This window comes from Mesoplodon mirus (genome assembly GCF_964341445.2).
Source record: "Mesoplodon mirus genome assembly, chromosome: 10".
NCBI classification, from domain to species: Eukaryota; Metazoa; Chordata; class Mammalia; order Artiodactyla; family Ziphiidae; genus Mesoplodon; species Mesoplodon mirus.
The window spans coordinates 88,374,903-88,402,540 of NC_138986.1; the positions used below are offsets into that span (position 1 = coordinate 88,374,903).

General features: G+C 45.7%; 1 protein-coding gene across 1 annotated transcript in view; it reads right to left on the reverse strand.

Moving 5' to 3' along the window:
• B3GAT2 (beta-1,3-glucuronyltransferase 2) overlaps positions 1-27,237 on the reverse strand; it is a gene marked incomplete at its 5' end in the record, with an annotated part of 101,902 nt that extends 74,665 nt beyond the window's left edge. Inside the window, one exon of the mRNA XM_082634171.1 lies at positions 26,641-27,237. Coding sequence (XP_082490297.1) covers positions 26,641-27,237 — 597 coding nt within the window. The remainder of the gene's footprint in view (positions 1-26,640) is intronic.
• Between the last annotated feature and the right edge of the window lie 401 nt (positions 27,238-27,638).

Below are 27,638 nucleotides of genomic sequence, written 5' to 3' on the forward strand. Positions count from 1 at the left end.
AGGGGCAGAAGCTAATTACTTAAAGGAGCTTAAAGTATAAATTTCTAAAATAAATAAATAAATAAATAAATAAATAATAATAAAAATAATTTTAAAAAAAATAAAGGAGCTAAGAATTCGAGAAGCAGAAACGGCCCTAATGTTATGTTCTCAACCCTTCTCCTGTGTCATTGGGTAGAAGACCCAGTAGACCACGCCTCACATGTCTTCCATACCTCTTGTATCTTTTCACTAAATACTGATCACATACCTAACGTGTGTCCAGTGCTAGCCCCTGAGCAAGTCAGACAAGGTCTTTGCCTACAAAGCCAAAGTTCCAGAAAAGAAAAACCAGTAACACAACCAACTGCAAGACGAGCGACTTCAATTTGGTGCTGATAAGGGCTGTAAGGGAAGCAGATGGTGCCATGAGGCATGTTGCAGAGACTTTGACCTGATCTGGGACCTGCTGAGGCTTCCCTGAGGACATTGACCTGAGCTAAGTCTCGAGCATGAGAAGCACTGACCACTGCGGAGAGGAAGAACAAAGACTTTCCAGGAAGAAAGCAACTCAAGTGCTCCCGGCCCTGGACAGGAGCGTTCCACTGCATTCCTTCACAAAAATAGATCCATTTTGGACAGTGGCTGCTGGGAGCCAGGTTTCTCACCACTGGAGTGAGAACTTACAGGTAAGCAAAAGAAAAGGCTAGCACGACCCATGTGGTTACGGATGAGGTTGGAGACGTCAGTATGAACTCATGTTCAGCTTGATATAGAGACGGTTCTATACATAGATATGTGTGCATACACACGTTGCTCAGTACACACACCTACTTCCTTGCTCTGTCAGCTGAGGGGGCCTAGAAGCAGTGACACTCCAGCGGCAATGAGCCCACCTGGCCCCAGACCTTGCTTCCTAACACTGGGCTCTAATCAAGGGAAGCGGAGCTACTCAGAGAAGCAGCTGACTCCAGGGCTGGGGCAGAAAATACACAAGATGATCCCGGGGTATCTTTAGAGCCAGAAAGTAAGGGAGCCCTCAAAAACACACACAAAAAAACACACATTGGTGGAGGCATACAAGAAGGCCCACGGGGGCTTCCCTGGTGGCGCAGTGGTTGAGAGTCCGCCTGCCGATGCAGGGGACACGGGTTCGTGCCCCGGTCCGGGAAGATCCCGCGTGCCGCGGAGCGGCTGGGCCCGTGAGCCATGGCCGCTGAGCCTGCGCGTCCGGAGCCTGTGCTTCGCAACGGGAGAGGCCACAACAGTGAGAGGCCCACATACCGCAAAATAATAATAATAATAATAATAATAATAATAATAAAAAAGGCCCACGGGAGTCTACCACATGGCCAAAGCTGGAACAATTTGAGCAACAAAATTAGATTACAAACTAAAGTAGAAAATAAACACCAAACACCAATATGATCGAAGTATATAAACAAATGCTTGAATAAATAAGCCAATGGGGAATACACAAACTTCCTGTGCAAGACGAATTCCAAATGATGAATGTAGGTAACCCTCCTCCCACCCAAGGAGGTACAGCTAACTCCCCACTCCTTGGGTATGGGCTGCATAGTAATCTCGTTCTAGAGACAACAGTATGGAAGAAACTTTACAGTGGAGGAACCTCAAAAGTTACCATCCACGGTTTTAAGTCATGTTGACAGTATGCACCCTTGATGTGCTGTGCTGAAAACGGCACTTTCCCTCTGTGGTCTTTTCTAACCTGTGTGGTTCTTTCCTTTCCTTTCCTTTCCTTTCCTTTCCTTCCTTCCTTCCTTTCTTTCATTCTTTCCTTTTTTTAATTAATTTTTATTGGGGTGCGGTTGCTTTACGTTCTTTCTGATAAAAGGAACCAGGGCTCCTTGGAGAAATGGCTGATGCTAGGACAGAGATGGAAAATAAACAATATGACCCTAAATCATCCTGTAGAGTCAGAAAGTAAGGAGGGGTTTAAAAAATAAACAAAGACCTCACACAAACCCACACTGATGAGGGTCTGTGAAAAGAACACAGCCAACTGAAAGAGCTCTCAGCGGCCAGAGCCAGAATGATGTGAGCTATAAACTAACGCTGATAGTATGCACCCTTGACCTGATATGATGAAAATGGCACTTTTCTTCCCCCAAACCCATAACCACATTCTAATCATGAGAAAAACCTCAGAAAAACTCCAACAGCGTGGCATGCTACAATATACCTGACCAGGACTCTTCCAAATTGCCAGGTCATCAAAAATAAGGAAAATTGGAGAAACTGTCACAGCCAAAGAGGAACCTATAGAGACATGATGACTAAACGTAATGTGCCCAGAACAGGATCCTGGAACAGAAAAAGAACACCAGGTAGTAAACACTAAGGACATGTGAATAAAGAACTGACTTTAGCTAATACTGATTCATTCATTATAACACAAGTAAAATATAAATATCAATGTATAATGTTAACAGTGGAAACTGTTCCAACAGTGGAAACTGGGTGTGAGGTGTACGGGAACTTACTAGTATTTTCTCAGTTCTTCTGTAAATCTAAAACTGTATTAAAAATAGAGGGGCTTCGCTGGTGGAGCAGTGGTTAAGAATCTGCCTGCCAATGCACGGGACACAGGTTCAAGCCCTGGTCTGGGAAGATCCCACATGCCGTGGAGCAACTAAGCCCGTGCGCCACAACTACTGAGCCCGCAAGCCACAACTACTGAGCCCGCATGCCACAACTACTGAAGCCCAGGTGCTCTAGGGCCCACGTGCCGCAACTACTGAGCCTGCGTGCTGCAACTACTGAAGCCCGCACACCTAGAGCCTGTGCTCTGCAACAAGAGAAGCCGCCGCAGTGAGAAGACCGCGCACCACAACGAAGAGTAGCCCCCTCGCCGCAACTAGAGAAAGCCCACGTGCAGCAACAAAGACCCAATGAAAAACAACAACAACAAAAGTCTATTATTTATAAAAGTCCCTTTTCAAAGCACCTAAGGTGACTATTGCTTCTCTATCCAGCCCTGTCAGGTATGATGCAGACTTAATCTCTAACCTGGGGTCAAGTTTTCACTCACTTTCTCTGCCCTTATTTACTGTGCAGACCAGAGGTCACAGCTGGAGCATTTGGCCATACGCGGCCCTAGAGGAAAGGTTGGTTTGGCCTGCAAAAGTTTTTGCATTTTAAACAGAGATGTGTTAAAACCCAAAGATGTCCGGCCTCTTTGAAGATGCGGCACACTGGGCTGGATTCCTTTACGGCGACAGTGGCGTCAAGGGCTATGTCCCTTCTGGCAGTGCCAGGCCGGCCCTCCCCTGCTCCCCGCAGGTACCCCCCCGATCCCTATCGCAGCCCCAAAGCCGAGTCTACCAGTCTGTGCTGTCATGGGGGATGGTCCTCTCTCCAAAGTGGGCAACTGGAAAACAGACCAAATGGGCCCCACATTCAAGTACACAGGGATGGAGCACTGTTATATGGATGGGAACGAGGACTGTTCCTGTATATTTGATATGCAAAGCATGTGTACAAAAGATGGCATTAGAAATAATAACAACCATGAGAAATATACGGGAAAGGGACGTAATTAAAAACCTTAGTAAATGAAAATAAATCAGGCTGAAGTTTTAGTCCTTTAAGTTTTAATACAAAAAAGCAATACTGCTCACACCTGGCCAGCTTCACTTAATTATGTCACTTTCTTGAAGGCACATGACTGTGAATCCTGGTACAGAACGTCTGGGAGGAGCTGGCCGGGCTCTGCCTATCGTATGGCTACAGTAATCAAGGCACTGTGGTGTCAATGTAAAGACAGACACTTCAGTAAACAGAAGAGATTCGACAGTTCAAAAATAATTCTTCCCACAGATGCCTGGCTGATTTTTTTTTTTTTTTACTAAGATGCCAAGAAAACTCAGTGGGGGAAAGGATAGTCTTTAACACATTGTGCTGGAACAAAAGGACATCTATGGTTGGCAGGGCGGGGAAGGGAAATAACCTCCCTCCCTGTATCTCACAATACTCATAGAAATTAACTCAAAATGGAATCATGGACATAAACACAAAAGCTTAAGTTATAGAACTTGTAGAAGAAAATATAAAAGAAACTCTTGTGGAGGGGTGGGGGAAGGATGGACTGTGTGTTTGGGATTAGCAGATGCAAACTATGATATATAGACTGGATAAACAACAAGGTCCTACTGTACAGCACAGGCAGCTATATTCAATATCCTGTGATAAACCATAAAATGGAAAAGGATATAAAAAAGAAAGTATATATATGTATAACTGAGTCATTTTGCTGTACAGCAGTAATTAACACAACATTGTAAATCAACTATACTTCAGTCAAATACATTTAAAATAAAAAGAAACTCTTTGTGCTCTCAGGGTAGGCAAAGATTCCTTAGACATGCCCTAAAAATATGAACCCTAAACAATTCACAAATTGGACTTAATCAAAATTAAAATTTTCTACTCTCCAAAAGATACTGTTTAAAAAATGTTAAACTAAGTCACCAAGTGGGAGAAAATATCCCAATACATGACGGAAGGCTTGTATTGAGAACACACAGGACTCTTACAGCTCAATAAAAAAGCCCAAGGCATAACCTCTAGGGACAATTTAAAAACTGGCCAAAGATTTGAACAGACATTTAATGAAAGAAAAATGAATGATCATTTAGCACATGAAAAGATGTTCTCTATCCTCAGTCATTACAGAAATCAAAGCCGCAATAACATACCATCACACACGCACTAGAATGGCAAAAATTAAAAGACTGCCAACACCAAGTGTAAATGCAGATGTGGAATAACGTTCCCGGTGGAAGTATAAAATGGTACAACCACTTTGGAAAACAACTGGGCAGCTTCTTATAAACTTAACAAATATACTGATCATATGACTCAGTCATTCCATTTCTAAGTATTCACCCAAGAGAGATGAAAGCACAGGCCACACAAAAACCTATAGCTAAATGTTCATGACAGTTTAATTCATAACAGCCACAAGCTGGAAAAAGCCCAAATGCACATCAGCTTGTAAAGAGATAAATAAACTGTGATATTTCCAAACAATGGATTACTAGTCAGCAATAAAAGGCAATGAACTATTGATATTCATAACAACGTGAATGAATCTCAAAAACACAATGTTGAATGAAAGGAATCAGAGAAAAGGCTGCATATTGCATTCTTCCACTTCTACAAAACTCTAGACTAGGCAGAGTCATCTACAGTGACGGAACACAGATTAGAGCCACACATGGTGACAACTGCCTGCAAACAGCTAAGTCAGGTGATGCATACAAGTGTGCGCGGGGCTAAAATGTACCAAACTCTCCATTTAAAATGAATACATTTTATTATTGGTAAATTACACCACAGTGAAGCTGATTTAAAATAAAAACAAAGTAGTTAGGAGGTTTTAATACAAACTCATGACTACAGGGCTTAGAAATATTAACAGCCCAGTTGCAATAAACACACCGAACACCGAAATCTTGGTTTGTAAATACCACTCTCCGCTAAAGGAACCGGGGCTCCTTGGAGAAGTGGCCGATTCCAGGTCCAGCATGGGGAAAGTATAACTTTAAAATGTTTTGCACCAAAGAAGCAAAGAAGTGCTCAAAGACAGACGATACAGACAGAAGCTGGCCTGCCAGATGGCTGGCCAAGCTGCAAACAATTTGAGCATCAGAAAGAATGACACAGATAGATTAAAACACATTGAGGGGGAGGGGAATGCCCTGGAGGTCCAGTGGTGAGGCCTCGGCGCTTTCACTGCTGGGCACAGGTTCGATCCCTGGTCAGGGAACTCAGATCCTGCAAGCCACGCAGTGCGGCCAGATAAAAAAAAACTGAGGGGTAAAAAGGACCCTAAAATCTATGGTTATAGGTTGGGGGTGGGCTGTGTGAGAGAGAATCTGTTCTTTAAGAAGAACGCCAGCTAACAAGTGCAGAAGGAAGGACACAAAGAGAAAAGCACCACTGGATGCCCCCAAAGTACGGCAATAACTAATTCAAGCAAGAATCATCCCTGGATGCTTGAACTCTTGGGTAAAAGTTGTTGGGAAAGAGGATACTCACACTGGCTCAGAATATCCATCTATGAGCTACTCATCAATTACAGAAGAAGAATGTGCCTTTACCATGGAGAGATTTGGTGGTCGCTCCCTCGACCAAGTGGTCAAGCTTGGCATCACCATCCATAAGGTGACCTGAGCACTGGTGCCACGTCACTGGATGCAGGAGGAGGATGAGAACGGCGTCTCTGGTGTCCTTGCTGAAAAGGTATGGCCTGAATGTATTTATGAGGAAACAGACGACCGCGAGGGAGACCAGTCAAATGCAATTTTTTTGTCTGTGTGGACTTATCACAGCCCAACCCAGGACTATTTAAATTTCCATTTTCCTCAAGGCTTCTAGGAGAGTAGGCACTGTTGCAGAAAAGAATTCCAGCCTGGGCTTCCCTGGTGGCACAGTGGTTGAGAATCTGCCTGCTAATGCAGGGGACACGGGTTCGAGCCCTGGTCTGGGAAGATCCCACATGGCGCGGAGCAACTAGACTCGTGAGCCATGGCCGCTGAGCCTGCGCGTCTGGAGCCTGTGTTCCGCAACAAGAAAGGCCACGATAGTGAGAGGCCCGCGCACCGTGATGAAGAGTGGCCCCCGCTTGCCACAACTAGAGAAAGCCCTTGCACAGAAACAAAGACCCAACACAGCCCTAAATAAATAAATTAATTAATTAAGAAAAAAAAAAGAATTCCAGCCTAAGGGTATAATGCTATCGTGACAACACCGGACAGGACGTGAGAAAAGGCCTCGACTTTGGAGGTCCTCCCACCCACATGCACCCATCCTCTCTCCCGCCATCAAGGTTAAGATAGGTTCTTTCTCAAAAAATCGAAATCAGCGTCATCTATTCAACTATTCCTTGTATAGATCTACACACTTTAGTAAAATTTGATGTTTATTGAAAATATAACCATAATTAATTGCCAGCAACCCTGATAATACTTATTTGGATACCAAAAAGGAAACCTTTTCATAAAATCAAAAGTATAAGATGTGGTAGCATCCTCAGTGGCCATCAGCACACGAATGGATAAAGATGAGGCACATGTACACACTGGAATACTACGCAGCCAGAAAAAAAGAATGAAACTTCGCCATTTGCAGGAACACGGATGGACCTAGAGGGCACTGCACTAAGTGAAATACGTCAGATGGAGAAAGACACATACTGCATGATATCACTGATACGTGGAATCTAAGAAATACAACCAACTAGTGAGTATAACAAAGAAGAAGCAGACTCACAGGTATAGAGACCAGACTAGTGGTTACCAGTGGGGAGAGGGAAGGAGGGGAGAGACAACACAGGGGCGGGGGAGGTACAAACTCTTGGGTGTAAGATGGGCTACAAGGATGTAGAGTACAACACGGGGAATATAGCCAATGTTTTAGAATAACTGTAGATGGAGGGCGACCTTTAAAAGTTGTATAAACATTTTTTAAAGGCAATAGTAACTGAAAAAAGGGGAAAAAATCAAATGTCTAGTTAGGTTTGCAGAAAACTTCCACAAACCAGCATGCTACCATAGTTCAATACGCTCAGTAGTTTCCCCCTTTAAAATCCGCTCCTTTGGGGGCTTCCCTGGTGGCGCAGTGGTTGAGAGTCCGCCTGCCGATGCAGGGGACACGGGTTCGTGCCCCGGTCCGGGAAGATCCCATGTGCCGCGGAGCGGCTGGGCCCGTGAGCCATGGCCGCTGAGCCTGCGCGTCCGGAGCCTGTGCTCCGCAACGGGAGAGGAATCCGCTCCTTTGGCTCACATTGCCCACCATGTTTCAAGAGTTCTGAGTGACTTAATGGCAGACAGCGCCTCACTCCCCTCTGTGGCCGTGTGTCCAGCCCATAAAGGAGCTGTACAGCACTCAGTTTGGGCATCTGGAGCTCCAACCACATCTGGTGGCTGGTCTCTTAGTCCACCAGCCTTCGCATGTAACAGACAGACTCAGATACAAAGAAGCTAATCCACACTTCGAAAAAAGTTATAAGTGAATACTGCTGACTTAAAAGCTTTAAAGAAATGACTATGGTCTCAGAATTATAGTGGTGTGTGTGTGTGTGCCTGTATGTGCAGGGTGGGGATACTGGGGGCATATACTGGATTTCCCCACCCCTTCCCATCAATCACTGCATGGGAGGTGGCAGAGTTGCCTAGGGCTGTGGCCTTGGCCATGTTCAATATATTTTCCTAAACGAGTACTGACCCTAAAGGCCTCTGCTCTGGTTTGCTCAGTACTATGAATAGGTGAGGAAATTAAAATTCTTTCATTTCTGTTTCTGAATTTCTCCATATGAAAACCAACTATATCCATCTCCCACTCTTCCCAGAGCGAACAGTGGGGAAAGGAGGTCCCTAAAACACTCAGATATTCTTAAAAGACGTTGTTTATTCATCATTCACCTTCAGCATCAGGTATAATATTCTGGGACATTAAAGAGATCACACCTCCCTGTCACACACAGCAGTGTCTTAAAGCAAGTTCTGAAAAAGACAATCCCACTTTTCCCTTGGGCAATGAGATGTAAAGTCTCTTTGTAGACTAAATAAGCTGTGACATATAAAGAGTATGGAAACCCAGGAGACAATTTTTACAGCAGAGCAAAAGTTCTGTGCATCTCCACGCTGCCAAAGGTGGGAAATCCAGTTACAGAGGAAACTCGGAAAAAACAGCAGCAGCAACGACGAAAACAACTGTCTTTTCACACAAGTGGAGTGTAGTAAAATATTCCCTGCTTTCTCACTCTTCAGCTCTATCCCCTGCTGTCTTTAAGATCCTTACACCTCTGGGTTTCTTTCCCAGTATTTAAGTAACATCTAATGTTACTCTAAAAAGGATATAAGGAAACTTACAGAGATACAAGAAAATTGAGCAGAGGTGACTGATAACGAACAGCTTCCCTCCACACCAGCAAATGCCGTGGAAAATAGCATGACTGTAGCAAGAGCAAGTAGGAAATGCTAGGCACAAACTCACTGAGCTCAGTGAGAGAACCAAATGCAGCAAATCACGACCTTCGCTAAGGGTAGGAAATGATGTGAAAGAAGGCAGAGACTGCCTGCTGCGGACACTGCTGGTTGCCTGCTCAGCACTGCCTCCCTCCTCTTCCTTACTGGCTGTGCTTCAGTTTAGCTCAGTGGTGACCAGCCTTCTCCACCCCCTCCCCAAAACATGACCGAGGAGAGGGTGGCCCTCTCTCAAGGTCAGGGGTAAATCCTGACTTATCAGGGATGACTTTGAATGTTGGCAGTTCTGGTCATCAGAGGAAATGCGCTGGGCTGCTTCTGGGAAAGGTTTCCCCACTCCTAAGGAACTCAGCACAGAGCCATGTCTGGATGTGATGGCTGGAACGGCAGCAGCCATTTCATAACTGGGAGGAAAAGAGCAGGAACACAAAGCTGACATTCTGAGGGTGGCCACACGCAGGCAGATGGGACTAAGTCAGCCAGCCCTGAACCCTGCTCTCCATCTGGACTTCCTGATATGGGAACGTGGCTCCTTGTTCACTACAGATCCTCCTCCTCCTGGCCTCCCAGGAAGACTCCATGTCTTCGCATTCCTTGCAGTTAGGATGGAGCCATATGACTGACTCTGGTCCTTACAAACAACTGGTGCAATCCACCAGCCCTCCTCTCTTACCAGGGTGATCTTAGGAGCCATGTGTTACAGACGGTGGAGCGACAAGATGGAAACACTGGGGTGTCTGCCTCACCAACTTGACACAGGAGAGTCGCCAACCCCCAGCGAACTTTGCGGGACCATCAGTAAGCTTCTACTGTATCAAGCTTCTCAGATGTCAGGGTTGGCTGCTGCGGTGGCCAGTATTAATTATTCTGCTAATAAAAGGAGACTATGTATATGCTCACCGTTTAAGCCAACTTTTTGTCGTTTCAGTTGGGGTTTGTAACTTGTAGGCAAAAGTTTCCTGTTTGTTAGACTTGCCATGTTCTTGGACCAGAAGTCTCAAAAAAGATATAGGATTCTTCACACTCGTGCCCAAAGTGCCATGCCCAGACACTAGCTCCCTGGATGTAGCTATTTGGGGCTGTTAGTTTGGTCCAGCGTTATAAAAGCTTTAACTGTTGAACCAGGGAAAAGTATAGTATGCTTTTATGAAGACAAACCTAAGGCTTCCAACAGAGATGTGAACATGAGAGGAGGAGGCCCAGGTGTCAGGGGCGTCCTCCCCAGGGAGCCAGTCCCAGGGCTGGAGGTACAGGTCATCTCTGCAATGTTCACCGAATTCACAAGGAAGTGGGAACTTTCCATCTTGGTAGAGTCTTTGACTAAATTAGTCTCTTAGCAGCAGGTCTGGAGTTTTAATGCTTTTCACCAATTAATAAAGCACTAGAGTGCTATGATGATCAATACAGCCGAGTACCTCATGACAAATTCTAATTTCCCAAATAAACAGAGCATTTATGAGAATTCCAATTTTAAAAAAAAGCTTCACAGAAGCCATGGATTAGAGATGCATACTGCAATAAAAATACATCTTTTAAAACATGGTACAGCAGGGAAAAATAGAAAAAAATATATTCCATAATGCCATTTATATACATTTGAAATACTGCACACACACTATAGTTTTCATAAGGACACATACAAATGAAACAATCCACAGCATGTGTGTTAGAATAGATGCCTGGAGATAAGGATAAAAGGAAACAAACAATAGAACAAGGGAGGAAACGTGCACAGGACGATGCTGATAGCAGCTTAGAACTGGGAAGTAAGGTCAACTCTATCTGTACCTGAAATCTAAGGAAAAGAAAAAAATTTTCAGGTTCTCCTGGTAGAAAACATATTCAGAACATGTGATAAATGAATAAAAGAGGAACAGGGAGCGAAGCCTCTAAGGTTATAGAAGTTATTAAGCACTCCCAGAAAATACTGAAAAGGAAGAATACTATAGGACATTCCCTAGAACGGTAAGTTAAACTCTTTGTAGCCTCAGTAAAAGGTCATTTTACAAAGACCGTTGGTTATCATGACCAATCTTTACTTTGGTCAAAAGTAAAGATATAGGTGAGTCTTGAAAGGAAACCTAATTTAGAAAGTCCAACTTACAAGTATTCAGAAATTAAGTAACATACTTTGAATGATTTAATAAAATTATAGAAAGATATGAAAAATAAATCAGTAGAAACTAGAAAATATTTGAAATGAACAGTATGAAAGCACAGAGTCAAAATTTGTGGGATGCAGTGTTTAGAGTGAAGTGTATAGCTTTATGCATATATTAGAAAAGAAGATAGAAAAGTTAAAGATCTAAGTTTTCATGTCAATAAGTTTTTTAAAAGAAGAAAAATTAAATCAAAAATAAAAGAAGGGAGGAAATAAAAGGGCAAAACGAAACAAACAAACAAAAAATAAGTGAATTAGAGACAGGCAACAGAGAAAAAGCAAAGTGAAAAGCTCGAGCTGTGACCCCCTGCCCTCAGCATTCAAATCTCAGTTTCACCACTAATTAGCTGTGTCACGTGTCTGCTTCCATATATATAAGTGGGTATGATTACATTTTAGCAACATCTCATAGGGCTGTTTGTAAGAGTAAATGAGTTAAAAGTGTAAAGCTCTTATGACTCTGGTACATAGATAAGTGCTGTATTGGTATCTGCTGTCATGGTCATCATCACCATCATCACATGTTGCTCAGGGGCAGAGATTCACCAACCTTGGCTTAGACACTGGGACCTGTCACCAGGGAAATCCTTTTCCTACATGTTTAAGAAACAAAAGACACCTATTTTCTAGGAAAAACTGTACCAAGTAAATTCCGCAAATCCAGGCCTGGACTAAAGGGTGACCTTCCTTCTGTATTTCAGGATTTACAAGTTTAATCTCTGATACATATTCAAGGTCAGCCCTGAATATGAATATGAACAAGAATCAAGTCATTTAAAATCATGCCTAGAAATGTCTCACCAGATACCACTGTTCCACGGAACACAACTCAGAAAATCCTGAATTATTTTATTTGTGTGTGTCCTCATGAAATGAGTAATACTTTGTGTGCTGTATTTTAAATATACATTTAAAAATGGCATTGTGGAATAGATTTTTTTAACCATTTTTTCTATGCTGTACCATATTTTTAAGATCTACTTATGTTGCTCTGTGCACCTAAAGTTTCCCTCAGTCCTGGATTTTTTAGTTCTATTAGTAGCACATGATAATATTTTTCAAATGTAGGACAGAGACCAAAACTAACTTATTAAAACCCCTAACAGGTAACATCAAAAAGAACAAAATAATTAAGAATAATCCTAACCAAGGAAGCAAAATATCTGTACACTGAAAACTATAAAACACTGCTACAAGAAATTAGAGAAGGCATAAATAAATGGAATGATATCTCATGTTCATGGATTCACAGACTTAATATTGTCAAGATACCAATACTACCCAAAGCAATCTGCACATTCAATGTAATCCCCATCAAAACTCCAGTGATTTTTGCAGAAATAGAAAAATCCATCCTAAAATCAAATGGAATCGTAAGGGACCCCAAATAGTCCAAAAAATCTTGAAAAAGAAAGCTGAAGGACCCAGACTTCCTGATTTTAAAACTTACTCCAAATCAACAGTAACCAAAACGGTATGGAACTGGCATAAAGACAGACATATCGACTAGTGGAGTAGAATAAAGAGCTTAGAAATAAACGGTCACATATATATGGTCAAATGACTTTTAGCAAGGGTGCCAATACCATTCAATGGGGAAATGACAGTCCTTTCAACAAATGGGGCTGGGAGAAACTAGATATCCACATGCAAAAGATACCATGTAATATTGTGTACAAAAATTAACTCAAAATGAATCAACATTAATTACCTAAAAAAAGAGCTAACATTTTGCAACTATTAGAAGAAAACACAGGGGGAAGGCTTCATGACATTGAATATGGCAACAATTTTTTTGGTCATGACAGCAAAAGCACAGGCAACAAAAGAAAAAATAGATAAACTGAACTCCATCAAAATTTAAAACTTTAGGGCATCGAAGGACACTATCAACAGAATAAAAAAGCACCTCTCAGAATGGGAGAACATATGCAAATCACATATCTGATATAGGACTAATATCCAGAATATATAAAGAACTCCTAAAACTCAACAAAAACAAACAAACCTAATTCAAAAATGGGCAAAGGACATGAATAGACATTTCTCCAGAAAAGATATACAAATAGTACAAGCACAAGAAAAAAAAATGGTCAGCATCACTAATCACTAGGGAAATATAAATCAAAACCAGGAGATACCATTTCACATCCCTTAGGTTGGCTATTACAAAAAATAAACAACAGTTGGAAAAACAGTATGGCAGTTCCTCAAAAATTTAGACACAGAACTACCATATTTTCCTCCTCTGAATATGTACATATAAAAGCATTGAAAGCAGACACTCAAACACATATTTGTATACCAACATTCAAAGATGCATTCGCAACAGCCAAAAGGTGGAAACAACCCAGTATCCGTTGGTGGTTGAATGGATAAACAAAATATTGTCTGTACATACAACGGAATAGTTTTCAAGCTTAAAAAGGAATGGAATTTTGATACGTGCTACAATGTGGATCAACTTTGAAGACATTACGCAAAGTGAAATAAGCCAGACCCCAAAGGACAGATATTGCATGATTCTACCTCATATGAGGTACCTGGGATAGCCCAATTCATAGAGACAGAAAGTAGATTATAGGTTATGAGGGGCTGGAAGGGAGGGCCATTGGGGGGAGTTATTGTTTAAAGGGTACAGAGTTTCAATTTGGATGATGAAAAGGTTCTGGAGATGGACAGAGGTGATGATTGCACAACAGAGTGGATGTACTTAAATGCCACGGATCTGCACACTTAAAAACGGTTAAAATGGTAAACTTCACGTTATACATATTTTACCATAATACAAATTCTAATAAGCATACTCAACTTTTGTTTCTGCCCCACGGCCCTTGACAAGGAGGGAAGAGAGACATAAGAAGAAACAGAGAATAGGCGTTTACTTTTAAATGTCACCGGATTTCCAAGAGCAACCAAATGAATGCCTATATTTTAATCTACAGGACTATCAACTGGTTTTCAGAGGAAACTCTGGAGTGCCGTAAAACCACAAATCATCACCCACAGACACCACAAGCATTGTCAACACGACTTTATTTTAATGCTTTGGGGTTTTTTAAAAATTATTTAAAACGAATTTTTCTTGGAGTATTGTTGATGTACAGTGTTGTGTTAGTTTCTGCTGTACAGCAAAGTGAACCAGTTATACATGTACAACATATATCCACTCTTTTTTAGATTCTGTTTCCATACAGCCCATTTCAGAGTGTTGAGTAGAGTTCCCTGTGCCATACAGCAGGTTCTTATGATGTTTTTGTTTTTAAATCCTTTTAAAATCCCTAAACAAAGGGGAAAGGCAAGACCAGAAAAGGTAAAGAGCATAAAACCTGTCTTTTGAGTCTGCCCAGCAGGGATCAAAGGCAATAAGCAAGAGTCCCCCGCCCCAGCTCTCTGCAAAGTGGGAATCCGAGCTTCTCTGCAAAGCAAGGCTGCAGCTTCCCTGGCAGAGAGACTTCCCAAGGACGCCTCTAGCACTTTTGCCAGCGTGAACAGATGCAATGGAGGAAATTTTCAAAGTTACAAAAATATCCCTAAACTGTCACTTGACCTTTAAGAAGGACACTGGCATTTTAGTCTTGCAACGTCGAGTTCATCTAGATGATAACATGTCCACACGTGGACCCCGTCGGCCGACCGCTGGGGCTGTGCAGGCATGACAGCAAGGGGCGCTGGGGCATCGTGTCTATTGCAGCCTCTCCCTAGCTGCTGGGGCCAGACCCCTGGGACAGCAGATGTCCAGGTGGGTGGGGAAGCTGCCCTGCTGACCCACGTGACACATGTAGCCCCTCACGGAGCCCCTACAACTGTACCCGTCACCCCCAGGCCCGAGAGGAAGCTGAAGAGTAGGGCTTCTCTTCATTTGTAAAAAGGACATCCTGATTCCCGCCTTAGACACATGAGGAGAATTAAACATCTCAATGCCTAACATGGGGCCTAGCTCACAGCAAAGGGTCAACACCCCTGTGGTCACGAGGGCTGAGCGCCGAGGGCTTTGGCTCGGCCGGGCCTGCAGCCCACAGTTTCCAGTTCCTAACTTAGTGCTCCTTCTAGCAAAACAGCTGTTTTCAGGCTGGGAGTGCCTGGGCCTCGGGCGTCTATGAAGACTCTCAAGGACCGTGTGAACGCAGATACCTTTAAGGGGACACATTCTCAACCCCTGGGCCACCCTCCATATGCTCCCCTAAATCTGCTCCTTGGATGGAGGGGCAGGTCCTGCCTTTCGTCCATCCTTGTCCCAGTCGGCCTGCTCCAGCTTCATATCCATCCTGGATCATATTAAATATGCTCCAGGACCAAACAAAGGGAGTTAGAAATACTGCTGTCTTACTAAGAAAACTTGGGGCTTCCCTGGTGGCGCAGTGGTTGAGAGTCCACCTGCCGATGCAGGGGACACGGGTTTGTGCCCCGGTCCGTGAAGATCCCACATGCCGCGGGGTGGCTGGGCCCGTGAGCCATGGCCGCTGGGCCTGTGCGTCTGGAGTCTGTGCTCCGCAATGGGAGAGGCCACAACAGTGAGAGGCTCGCGTACCGCAAAAAAAAACCCCAAAAAACAAAAAAAACTAACCTCTCTAATGAATGGGTAATAAGTCCTTTTAGAAGACAGAATGTTATTTTTTCAACAAAATTGAATGAATGTCATCAATAGATTATTAAAATCATTTTTGCTAAGAGATCAACATATGACTTTTGGCTTAGAACTTGAGGCTTCAAAAACGTGAAGAACACTGCTAGAAGGAAATGCTTTCCACCTTATTCACTTCTTCATCTAAACAAGGGTGACCCGATGGCAACCAAACTTATGCTAAACCCCACCTCTTTCTAGTAATACGTAACACTCAACAATGATACAAAGTATGTATCAACAGCAACAAAATGCTTCATCTATTTCAGTAAGAAATCAAGTTCCAAGAAACGTAGCTTTTATACTTAATTAATTATCCAACTTTGTAACATTTATGTTGTTTTGATGACTTGTTTACACCTCCTAATTATAACGTTAACTCAATCCTACAGAGACCTTTTTTTATTGAAGTATAGTTGATTTGCAATATTATATTAGTTTCAGATGTACAACAGAGTGATTCACAACAGTGGAAATCACACGCTTTGCAGCTATTTTAAATGATTGTTAAAATTTAGACATCAATTTGAAAATATCCTAGAGGGAATGTCATTTTACCGAATTCTTTTAGGAGTTATATGAACAGAAAATATCAAAGACCCCTGGGTGTGACCACACTTCTGGTCAGAGACTAACCTGGATGGCGCAGACTCTGTGAAGGGAAGAACAGGGAGAGGAGAGAACCACCTGTACCCATACAGCCCAGAAGGTGCCCAGGGACCTGCGGACGGACAGATGGGGACACACACACACACACACACACCCCACTCCAACAGCTATGTCTTCCCCAGGATGGCAGGGAATGGGCTATAAAATGTTTTTATTTATGAAAATTTAAGCAACATCTGAAACACCAGAAAGCAGCTCGGGGTGAACCTCCCTGTAGGCGGCTGCCCCTCAGTGTTCCATCCAAGGCTGGAGGGGCCTGGGCACAGGGAAAGCCTGTCCCGTCGATCCTCCCTGCTTCCTCTGTCAATAGGTGCCGGGGAGCCCAATACAGCTAACCTTCCCACCCAGCAGACGACCCTAAAAAAATCAAGCTATTGCTTCTAATCATGTGCCTGAAAAGTGGATTCATTTCATTCCTATTAAGCTGTGCCCTCCTTTGGAACATGTTACCTCTTTGATCCATTCATTCATTCCAGAAAGAGCCTATCATGTAAAACACCCTAGGTCCACGCCAGAGGCTGGGGCCCCAACCCTAACTAACACTCACGCCCAGGAGCTGCAGGACGTTGCGTGTATGCCCTGCTCTGAGACCCAGGCACGCCAACCTGCGAGCCTGCACACACTCCCCAGCCAGCCCCACACCTCCTGACCTGCAGGAGGACATCCTTCTACAACCTCCCAGCCTAAACCCCCCTTAAGCTGCTTTCCTCTCTCCCATCTCACCTCCTCCAGGACCCTTTATCGACAAGCCCTCTTTAACGCTTGTCTCGCTCATCACCATCCTTACCCAGTGGTGTAATTCAGATCCCCAATCTCCCAGTTCCCCCAGATACAGACTAACTTGGGAGAATCAAGCACTTCCACGCCCTCCTCCCCTCCAGGCCTCCAGAAACTCTGTCCAGATTTCAGGGGCTGAGGACTCAGAGGCAGCCACCCGAGTGAGAGAGCGCAGCTCTGCGGGAGACCCGCCACCCGGACAGCCACCCGAGTGAGAGAGCGCAGCTCTGCAGGAGACCCGCCACCCAGGCAGCCACCGCAGGGAAGCAGGGGAAAAGAACGTTTGTGGAAGCAACCTAGGTGTCCATCATCGGATGAATGGATAAAGATGTGGCACATGTATACAATGGAATATTACTCAGCCATAAAAAGAAATGAAACTGAGTTATTTGTAGTGAGGTGGATGGACCTAGAGTCTGTCATACAGAGTAAAGTAAGTCAGAAAGAGAGAAACAAATACCATATGCTAACACATATATATATATGGAATCTAAAAAAAAAAAAAGGTTCTGAAGAACCTAGGGGCAGGACAGGAATAAAGACGTAGAGAATGGACTTGAGGACACAGGGAGGGGGAAGGGTAAGCTGGGACGAAGTGAGAGAGTGGCATGGACATATATACACTACCAAACGTAAGGTAGATAGATAGTGGGAAGCAGCCACATAGCACAGGGAGATCAGCTCGGTGCTTTGTGACCGACTGGAGGGGTGGGATGGGGAGGGTGGGAGGGAGGGAGACACAAGAGGGAAGAGATATGGGAACATATGTATATGTATAACTGCTTCATTTTGTTATAAAGCAGAAACTAACACACCATTGTAAAGCAATTATACTCCAATAAAGATGTTTAAAAAAAAAAAAAGAAGAACGTTTATAAGGTGCCTCTGTTCAGTACTGGGGGCCATCGTAGGAGGGCAGGCAACCCTCGCCGATGTCCCACGACGACTGGGCGGTGAGGCTGGACTTGAACGTGGGGCTGTTTAACCCGCAAGCTCCCGCTCGAGCCCCCCACCAGCCTCCAGCCTCACATGTGGGAAGCAGACACACAGCCCACGGGCTCCACACCCCTCCCCTCGCCCTCAAGACATCCACAGGGACGCCTGGCTACACACTGATGTTCATGGGTCTCTCTCCCCCTCTCCTTAGCACTGAAAGCTCTCAGAGTCAGAGCACGGCCAATTTTTCTTCCAGTTACTACTTAAAGGGCTCAGTGTAACCCTAGCCCCACACACAGACTTCAAGGCTGTGATCTGACTGACGGTCTCTGCGCGGGGCCCCTTTCCAGGAACAGCCTCCTTCGGGAGGGAACAGAGTCCCTCAGCTCCAAAGCTTCCTACAATCCACTCATTCTTTCCATAGGTTTCGAGTGAGCATTGACTAAATGCCAGACACTAGAGACACAGCAGTGAACAGAAGAAAATTCCTACCCTCACGGAGTCTATATTCTAGCGGGAGAGACGGTGAACTGCAACACACATGCTGCACTCCGTTACATAACGTGACGTTAGCTGCCACAGTGAATCACAACTGTCTACATTAACAATTCCTTGGTACAACTAGATGGACAAATATATATATCTACATTTTTTTCTATTAATTTACTACCCACCTAATCCAAGTTCTAATTAAGAACGTAAAGGTCAAAGCTTTGCCTGATGGGGGATCTGAAAAGCAGATGTAATAAAGTAAAGGCATGTCCCTCACACTGCTGTGTCCACACTTTCCAAATTCACAGACTGTTGGCGAGCATGGCTTGCTCTGCCTGGAGGGCTCTTTCCTCCCTGCCCCATGCCCCACCCAGCCCTCCTCCTTTAGGTGTCAGCTCACATGTCACTCCCTCCTACAACCCACAGCTCCATCAGGGGCCTCTGCCTTACCCACCCAGGCACCTGCGTTTCTCTCAATAGACACTGATCTTAGTGTGCACATGTGGTCCAGATGCTCAATCTGAGAGGGCGGGGACGCTCTGCGTTCACAGCAGTGTTCCGCCCTGCAGTAACTAACACAGCGCCCGGCACATAGTAGGTGCTCAATTAACATCTGTTAAGTGGAGGAGGAGGATACGAACTCATTTCGTTCAAATATCTTCTGAACATGGTCATGGTTAATTAAGCCCAAGTAGGCACAAGGAATCTGGCACAGTGATACCCTATTACTGCTAAAATACACTTAGATCAGGGAAAACCCAGTTAATGGCGAACATTCAGCATTTAGCACATGCAGCTTTCATTAGAGAGATGAAGAGACGATCGACAAATGCCTACCATTTGGGCGGCAGCAACGACAGTCTTAGATCCTGCACATAACTCACATACTGTCTAGAGTTCTCTTTCCACTGATGGAGGAGATGGGGGGGGGGGGCAAAAACAACTGAGATTTTAGTTATTTGTGGAAAAACACCAAATACTCTGACTTTTGGTAAAGAACAGCCATCCTCAAGGTTTTCCTAGGATGCAAAAAGACTCAGCTCAGGATTTACTAATTTTGTTTTGAATCCAGGGAAATTTCTAGTACCAGAAGAATCAGACCATTAACAAACCTCCTACCCACAAGGGAGTCGTCTGGTGAATCTGTGAGTGCGGGCCAGCAGTGGTCACTATAATGACCACCTCAAAGGTTCCTACAAGCTCATCTTGTGCTCCGGGGGTGGGGGGAGCTGCCCCAGCGCCCATGGGAGGAAGCGACTGGCAGGGGTGTGTCACTCACACCAGCTGCAGCTCAGACTGGCTGAGGTCCCCAGCCCCGCTCCTCTGTCCTGATGGTAAACCACTGAGCCCACCTGGAACAACCCAGCATCACCCCCATCATCATTCTATCCTGAAAATTATTCCCCCCTTCAGTTTGTCTGCCCTGACAGGGTACACGCCCAGCAGATACCGTTGCTGATGTACACATATCAACTGAGGAGAAAAATGAATGTTTTATCTTCTTGCAGAAATTAATTCTTACCTGTTCCCAGGGATATATAGTTCAAGAACATATAACATATAAGTGCGCAACTACAGGTTACACGCTAACTTGGCAGTTTTCACCTGACTTGAAAAAGTAATCTAAAACTCAAATTATCTCTTAGTGAGACAGGGAGGAGGTAACATTTTCATAAGATCAAATTACATCAGGAAGAAAAGGTCAAGAGAGAACATGAGAAGCTGACCACAGCCCAGAAGACAGACCCATATGTAAAACTGAATCACTCTGCTGTACACCTGAAATGAACACAACGTTGTAAATCAACTAGATCTCAATACAAAATAAGTTAATTAATATAAATGCTTAGAAAAGAAGACAGACCTGAGTTCAAGTACGGCAGAAGCTAGAATGGTATCAGAGGACTCCGGCTGATCGGATGCTTTACTCATCACAATGACATGCGCCCGCCTGACTATACACGTTAGTGGGATGGGTTGCAGGGTGTCAGAGGGCAGGCTCCAGAACCGGGGCACTGGGCCCACCATCCTGTCCTGGAACAGCTCCATGACCTTGTAAGCAACTTCCTGCTCCTTCAGCTCTTCTGTAAAATGGGGACACTGATTCTAGCGATCAGGGTAACGACTATATTAGATTCAGGCTGTATTTTTAAAAATCCCTGCACTCACCAAAGAACTGTGTTCATGCCTAAATATCAGCATTAGGATGGTGGAGAATGAGGGCCATACTAGATCCTACCTCAGAGGCTGATGTGAGGATCAAATGAGCTAATCCATGTAAAACCCTAAACATAGTTCGTGGCCCACAGTAAGTGCTCATTTTGCTTGTATCCATGGTAAAGGGTGTCTTACACATTTATTTAAAGCTGTCCACAAAAATTACCTGGTACGACCAATGGATTACCTTAGTTTATTTCTATGAACTGGAAATCTAAACCTACCTACTTAGCAGCCTACCTACGTACTTAGGGATTGGTATGACGATTTTACTTGTGTTTCAGGGGAGAATTTGAGAACCATGCAAGACTTAAATGGCATGCTTCAACAGCACTGCAAATCAAAGATAAATAATGTTATCTTAATTTATGCAGACCAAGCAAATATTTCATCAGAGTCCAAGAGGTCTGAATAGATATATCTGAAGATTATTGAATGCTGTACCAAAAAAACCCACTACTTGAGTAGCACCGGGAATAGTTAATAAATAAGGCCGTTGACTTCGGTTCTTCTATTCTGCTTTTGTAGCATGCCTTAAAAGCAATTACTATTCCATTACTGTTCACATGAGAAAATTTACCAGCCTGCAATCTAGAGGCAAGTGGGGTAGATGGAAGAAAATGGAGTCGCCCACTAGTTTCCAAAAAGCTTCAGACAAAGTCTAAATGCTTAAAAGACACACATTCATTGTAGCCAACAATAGCCCGACATGCCTTCATGTCTATTCATGAGACAGAATAACCGGTGAAAAGTAGGTTGGAGGACGAAGAATGGGAAAGAGACAATAGGAAGAGGCAGAAAAGAGAAGGCCTTTTAAACCCAGAGTTATTTCTGGCCATTAAAATATCAAAATCCAAATGAAAACTGCTGGTGTCCAAGGACAACCCTGTCCAAAACGAACCACAGCTCAAGTACTGTACACCCAGCGGGAGTAAAGAAAATGTACAGATTTAACACTGATAGCCTAAGAAAGCTGCCTGTAGTTTTATAAATCCAGTTTACACAATTCTCACATTTGATCAGACTTACGGCGCGGCTATTAACATGCTTTTAGGTGGAAAGAAAGAAAACACAAGGGGAGCATTTCAGGTAAAATCGTCTTTGGATGCTACTCCCTAAGAGAATCTTTGAGGTTTCTTCACTTTGAAAAGATAATTACCCTACACCAAGTAACTGCATCAAGGGAAAAAGGAAAGGGAGATCTCCTGTCTCCTTTCAGGAAATACATTCAGAATCTACTATTTAGGGGGAAAGTGCCAAACCCTGTAAATTTGAATATCCTTTGGATTAGGGCTCCAGTGAGCTGCACGTAAAGGGAGGAACATATCAATAAATGATCAGAAAAGAGCAGGACGAACTCGCCCTCACCACTCCCAGCACACAGACAGCTTAACTGCACCCAACACAGCATCCAAACAAAGGGCCTCTCTAGTTCACTGCTTGCCAGAAACGTCTTCCAAAGGCGGTCTCATTAACTGAGCCCTTTCCTGAGCCCCTAAGGTGTTTCAGAGTCAGCTTGTCTTCCAGCCTCACCTCGTTCAATTTAAAGTTGTAAAAGTTTCCTTTTCTTGCTTGGAAAGTGCTATTTTTTAACCTTTCAACTCAACGGGTTTCCCAAGGTGAAAGTCACTTCACCTGAAAAGCGGCTGCTTTAAACTCAAGAGAGCTTGGAACGTTTTCTAGCAAAGGACAGAAATCTGATCAATAGCGTTATTGAAAATGTGACCAGCTCCAGTCCCATTTGTCTGTGGCTGCCATTTTTATGAAAGCCGTGTAAATCCTTTGCAAATAAGCGTTTCCGGAGAGCTATGTCGATGGGCTGTGCAGGCGGCAGGCAACAGGATTACCTGTGAGCCACGGTGCAAAACCCCATCAAGGCCACAGGAAGAGGCCATGTTGAGTTACAGGCAACGTGGAAAACTCCAGGCACCTCCTTCTCCCATGGACAGCCCAGCTTCTGCGGCTACAATTCACACAGCTTCATTTGCAGAATCAATTCACACAGCTTCATTTGCAAATGGATTCGGCTCTTAAGCATAGGATTGTTGGATGCAAATATTTCTTTCCTGGTGGCACAGCTCAGTTGAAAGGGGAGCCTGAAAATTAGCTAGCTGGATGGGAGAAGAAACCTCCATTCCAGTTACCAGGGAGGAATAATTGTACACAGGGTGCCTACTGCACCTTTAATTTGGAGACCTTTCAGCTTTTAATTTCCTTCATTTGCAGCCAATGCTTAGTGAGTTAAGCATGGGAGAAGAAAGCTCCATTCCAGTTACCAGGGAGGAATAATTGTACACAGGGTGCCTACTGCACCTTTAATTTGGAGACCTTTCAGCTTTTAATTTCCTTCATTTGCAGCCAATGCTTAGTGAGTTAAGCATGGGAGAAGAAAGCTCCATTCCAGTTACCAGGGAGGAATAATTGTACACAGGGTGCCTATTGCACCTTTAATTTAATTTGGAGAGCTTTCAGCTTTTACTTTCCTTCATTTGCAGCCAATACTTAGTGAGTTAATTTGTACCCGGTTCATTTTCCTCCTTTTATCTTATCTATGTTAACATCAACCATGGAAATGAGGGGCACCATGAATAAAAGATGAAGGCTAACTCAGGACACTCTTTCTTAAGGTACTGTGAATTACTTAAAAATGAATTTGTGTGTGCACCATAGAAAGGGCTGAGATATACGCCTGGCCCTACAGCATCCCTGATCAGCATCTGTCCTCCCACCCAAGGAGCTGTAGTTTTTAGATGTTTTAACTGGTCCTACCTTTTCTCCAAGAGAGCACTGTCTAGACTGCAATCCGCATGGAATCATTATTCCTAGAACTGGTGGAGGGTAGGCCAGCCCATTAATGCACAAGACTAAGGATGCATAAATTCCACTAATCTGACTTTTTAGAGAGTGCAATCCTGCTTGCCATGAAAAGAATGTGCTGTAAAAGAAAACTGCATGTCTCAACACAGATGCCTGGTGAACAGAGAGATGCCTGCTTTGTCCAAAAACACTGTGTTGGGGGAGGGATGGTGGGTGAGAACGGGATTAGTCCTAAAATGCCTGTCTGGGAGGAACCTCTAGGAGCTACAGAATGTAAATTCTAAGTGTATCATGCATATTATGCTTTTTAAAAAATCCCTTCTCTTGTGTACTTTGTACATGGGGCACCTCTCCTTAAATAACAGTTGCACATGCTCTTAAGTTGATTTTGAATATTTCATTACTTCCAATTGTACAAAACGTTAGTGTCTTGAAAGTTTTGCATTTCTTTCCTATATAGTTTCCTCTCAGCCAAAGCTATTTTTTTTCTCCTTACCCTCGCCTCTTTCTTTTATCTTCTCTCTCTCTTTTCTCCCCGATGGACCAATAATAAAAAAAAACAAACTACTGCATTCTTCTCTTGCTGCTTCCTATCCACCACCACCAAGCCTTCCTTTCAGTTTGGGAAGCATCAAAGGAAGACTGTGTTCTGAGCCATTTCTCTGCCCGTCTGGGCTAACTCTGTGCCAATTCAATCCAATACCTCACACCAACTGGCTAGAAGCTGGAAGAAACTGAAACTCACGGCTCTTCATAGCCCGTCCACTTAAAAGGTTAATTAGTAATAATGTTCACTATTTTGCTTACATAAGACCACACATTTTCACAGGTAGGGCAACTTCCAAGTTGTAGAAGAAGGAAAAAAGACTTTGGTGTTTACGATAGCTAGTGGGAAGCAGCCACATAGCACAGGGAGATCTGCTCGGTGTTTTGCGACCACCTAGACGGGGTGGGGGGGGATAATGAGGGTGGGAGGGAGGGAGACGCAAGAGGGAAGAGTTATGGGAACATATGTATACCTATAGCTGATTCACTTTGTTATAAAGCAGAAACTAACACACCATTGTAAAGCAATTATACTCCAAGAAAGATGTTTAAAAAAAAGCAACTAAACCCAAGATCCTACTAGAATATAATCAATAAATAAATATTATTTAAGAAAAAGACTTTGGGGTTTAAAATGATGGTGTACTGAAATGTAAGGGGCTTTGCTTCAGAATACAAACCACATCTTTTGGGGGCAAGAGTATGCAAACAGGATCACAATAAGAACCCAACTTAAAAAATCAGATGATATCTCTAATCTTGGTTATAATAAAGACCATACTATAAATGACAAGCTTATTGATTTCTTCGGGGTGGGGGGGAACGTGAAGAAAGCCCTTCATCGCGAAAGCATGAAAAGAAAAGATGGGAGCAATGACTGGTCCTTTTATTCATGTAGCAGGAGAGGATGAATAGAAATGAAGGCAGCGGGGTTCCCTGGTGGCGCAGTCCGCCTGCCGAGGCAGGGGACACAGGTTCGTGCCCCGGTCCGGGAGGATCCCACATGCCGCGGAGAAGCTGGGCCCGTGAGCCATGGCTGCTGAGCCTGCGCGTTCGGAGCCTGTGCTCCGCAACGGGAGAGGCCACAACAGTGAGAGGCCCGCGTACCGCAAAAAAAAAAAAAAAAAAAAAAAAAAAAAAGAAGGCAGCAATTGCCCTTAAGAAATGGATTTTTAAAGCCACACAGGCAGGAAAATTAAGCCGGAGAGGTACAGAATAGCTCCGTCCTGAGGTTATGAAAGCCAAACTGAGATATCAGGCTGAAAGCATGGGACGTTTGTGATTTCTAGACGTACAGATTGTCCAGTTTACTTGGTGTAAGAGGAGGGATGATGGCGTCTCGGAGGCCGGATGTCAGGAATTTGGGGGAGAGGAAGGCAACAGTCCCACGATATGTCAAAAAGCCCAAGATTTTTTTTCCGCTCTATTTGTGGGGGAGGAACAAGAAAAGTGAAAACTACGCAATCAGCCTCATTTGCAGAACGCTCGCGCATGCGCACACACTCAGGCGGCAATATACCAGCCTCAAGAACTAACACCTGTTCTAACCAGGTGCCTGATGGCTTTGTGCACCTGAAACCTCCAAGGGAAACTGTGCTATCGCAGCAGCAGCAGCCCGGGCTGCGCCGAGGACCTCATGGCGGGCACCAGGATGCAATGGCCTGGTGCCAGAGTGTCCAAAGAGGTTCCTAGAGAAGAGGAAGGAAAAGGAAACGGGCAGTCCAGCTGAAACCTCGGACTGCAGAAAGACAGAACCACAGGGCAGGGCAGTCTCAACTCAGTTGCCAGAGGGCTTCCTTTTAAAGGAGGTCATCTTTAGAGTCAGAAAGGGCCTTTGCGGGTGCGGGAAGAGATGGAAGGAGGACCCCTTAGAAGTCAGGGTTTTCTCTAGTAACCATTTCCGTGCCAGCGGACTGTACGAGAGAAATGTGTCTCTGGGCTGATTTTTAGTTTCCTTCTCCACCGTCCTCCCGGTATGGTTCTAGACTCAGAATCACACCTGTGTGCGCGGAAGGGCCTCGGAGACCACCGAGCCCGCCCCCAGAGCGCTGGGTCTCTCCCCGGTCTCTCCTGCAGCCCGGCCCCACGGAGCTCCATCCTCAGGCCGGACAGAGCCCAGTTCCTAGAAATCATCCCCGCGCCTCACACCTGTGCCACCGTCTCGGCCCAATCGTGGGGCCGGTGTGTGTGCATCGGGGCGGGGGAGCAGCAAAGCCCCCACCAGACTCCCTCCCCGAGTCACAGTGGTCCTCCCACCCCCTCCACCCCCGGGGCCAGCGGGGGGCTGCGGAGCTCTGCGCCCGGGTAGGTGAGCACTGCCCAGCGCAGCGGCGGCAGAACCGACACGCTGGGGCCCCTCCCGCCCGCCTGCCCCCCACGCCCCCCCGGCTGGGCGCGCGGGCCGCTACCTCCTGGAAGAGCTCGAGACTGTAGGTGTTGTCGTCGTCCGCGAAGAAGAGCACGCCGGGCTGCGCGCGCTGGTGCCCGTGCCTCTGGCGCAGCCAGGCCAAGCCGGCGTTGCGCTGCTCGGTGGCGCGCGGCAGCCCGGGCCGCTTGTAGCGCCGCGGCGTGGGCACGTGCAGGTGCGTGCTGGGCAGCCCCGCGCGCGCCAGGAAGCGGCTCACCAGCTCGCTGCGCGCCGCCGCGTCCTCCACCAGGATCCAGTGCAGCTGCGCCACCTGGCGGAACGTGTTAGCCAGGCGTGTCAGCTCGGCCTTCTGCACCGGGCGGCTGTAGGTGGGCGTGATGGCATAGATGGTGGGCAGCGGCGGCTCGGGCGGCAGCGGCGGCGGCGGCCGCGACTCGTTGCGCTGCTCCCGGCCGCGCCCCGCGCCGCCCCGGCGGAGCGGGAGGCGGGCGCCCCCGCGGCCCCCGGGATAGGGCGAGAAGTACGGGCGCGGGGTGAGCGGGGGCGCGGGCCTACGCGTGTCCACGTCGAGCATGATGATGACGATCAGGATCCAGGGCAGGAGGATGAAGAAGCGGCTGAAGAGCACTGACTTCATGGTGCGCTCTCCCCCGGCCTCTCGGACGCCCCGGACCGGGGCGAGCCGGGGGACCCCAGCGCGCAGTTTGGACGGCGGCGGCGCCCGCGCTCAGGAAGCCGCGGCCCGCGCGCTCTCCACGGGGTGGGTAGCGGGGCGCTGCGGGGGCGCGGAGCCGGGCCTGGGGGATGCGCGCAGGTGCCGAGGAGCTCGGGCTACAGGGCGGGCGGCGATGCCTCTACTCCGGGGAGTCGGCGGGAAGCGGGACGCGGTCCAGCCGAGCGCTGCCGGCCCCGGAGTTACGCCGAGCGCCGGGCAGGCGGCGATCTCACCGCGCTCTTTCCGAGGAGTGGGACCTGGGAGCCGTCCCGCGGCGCTGCGGGAAAAGGGACTCCAGCCGCGGGCCCCCGATGCGCTGCCGG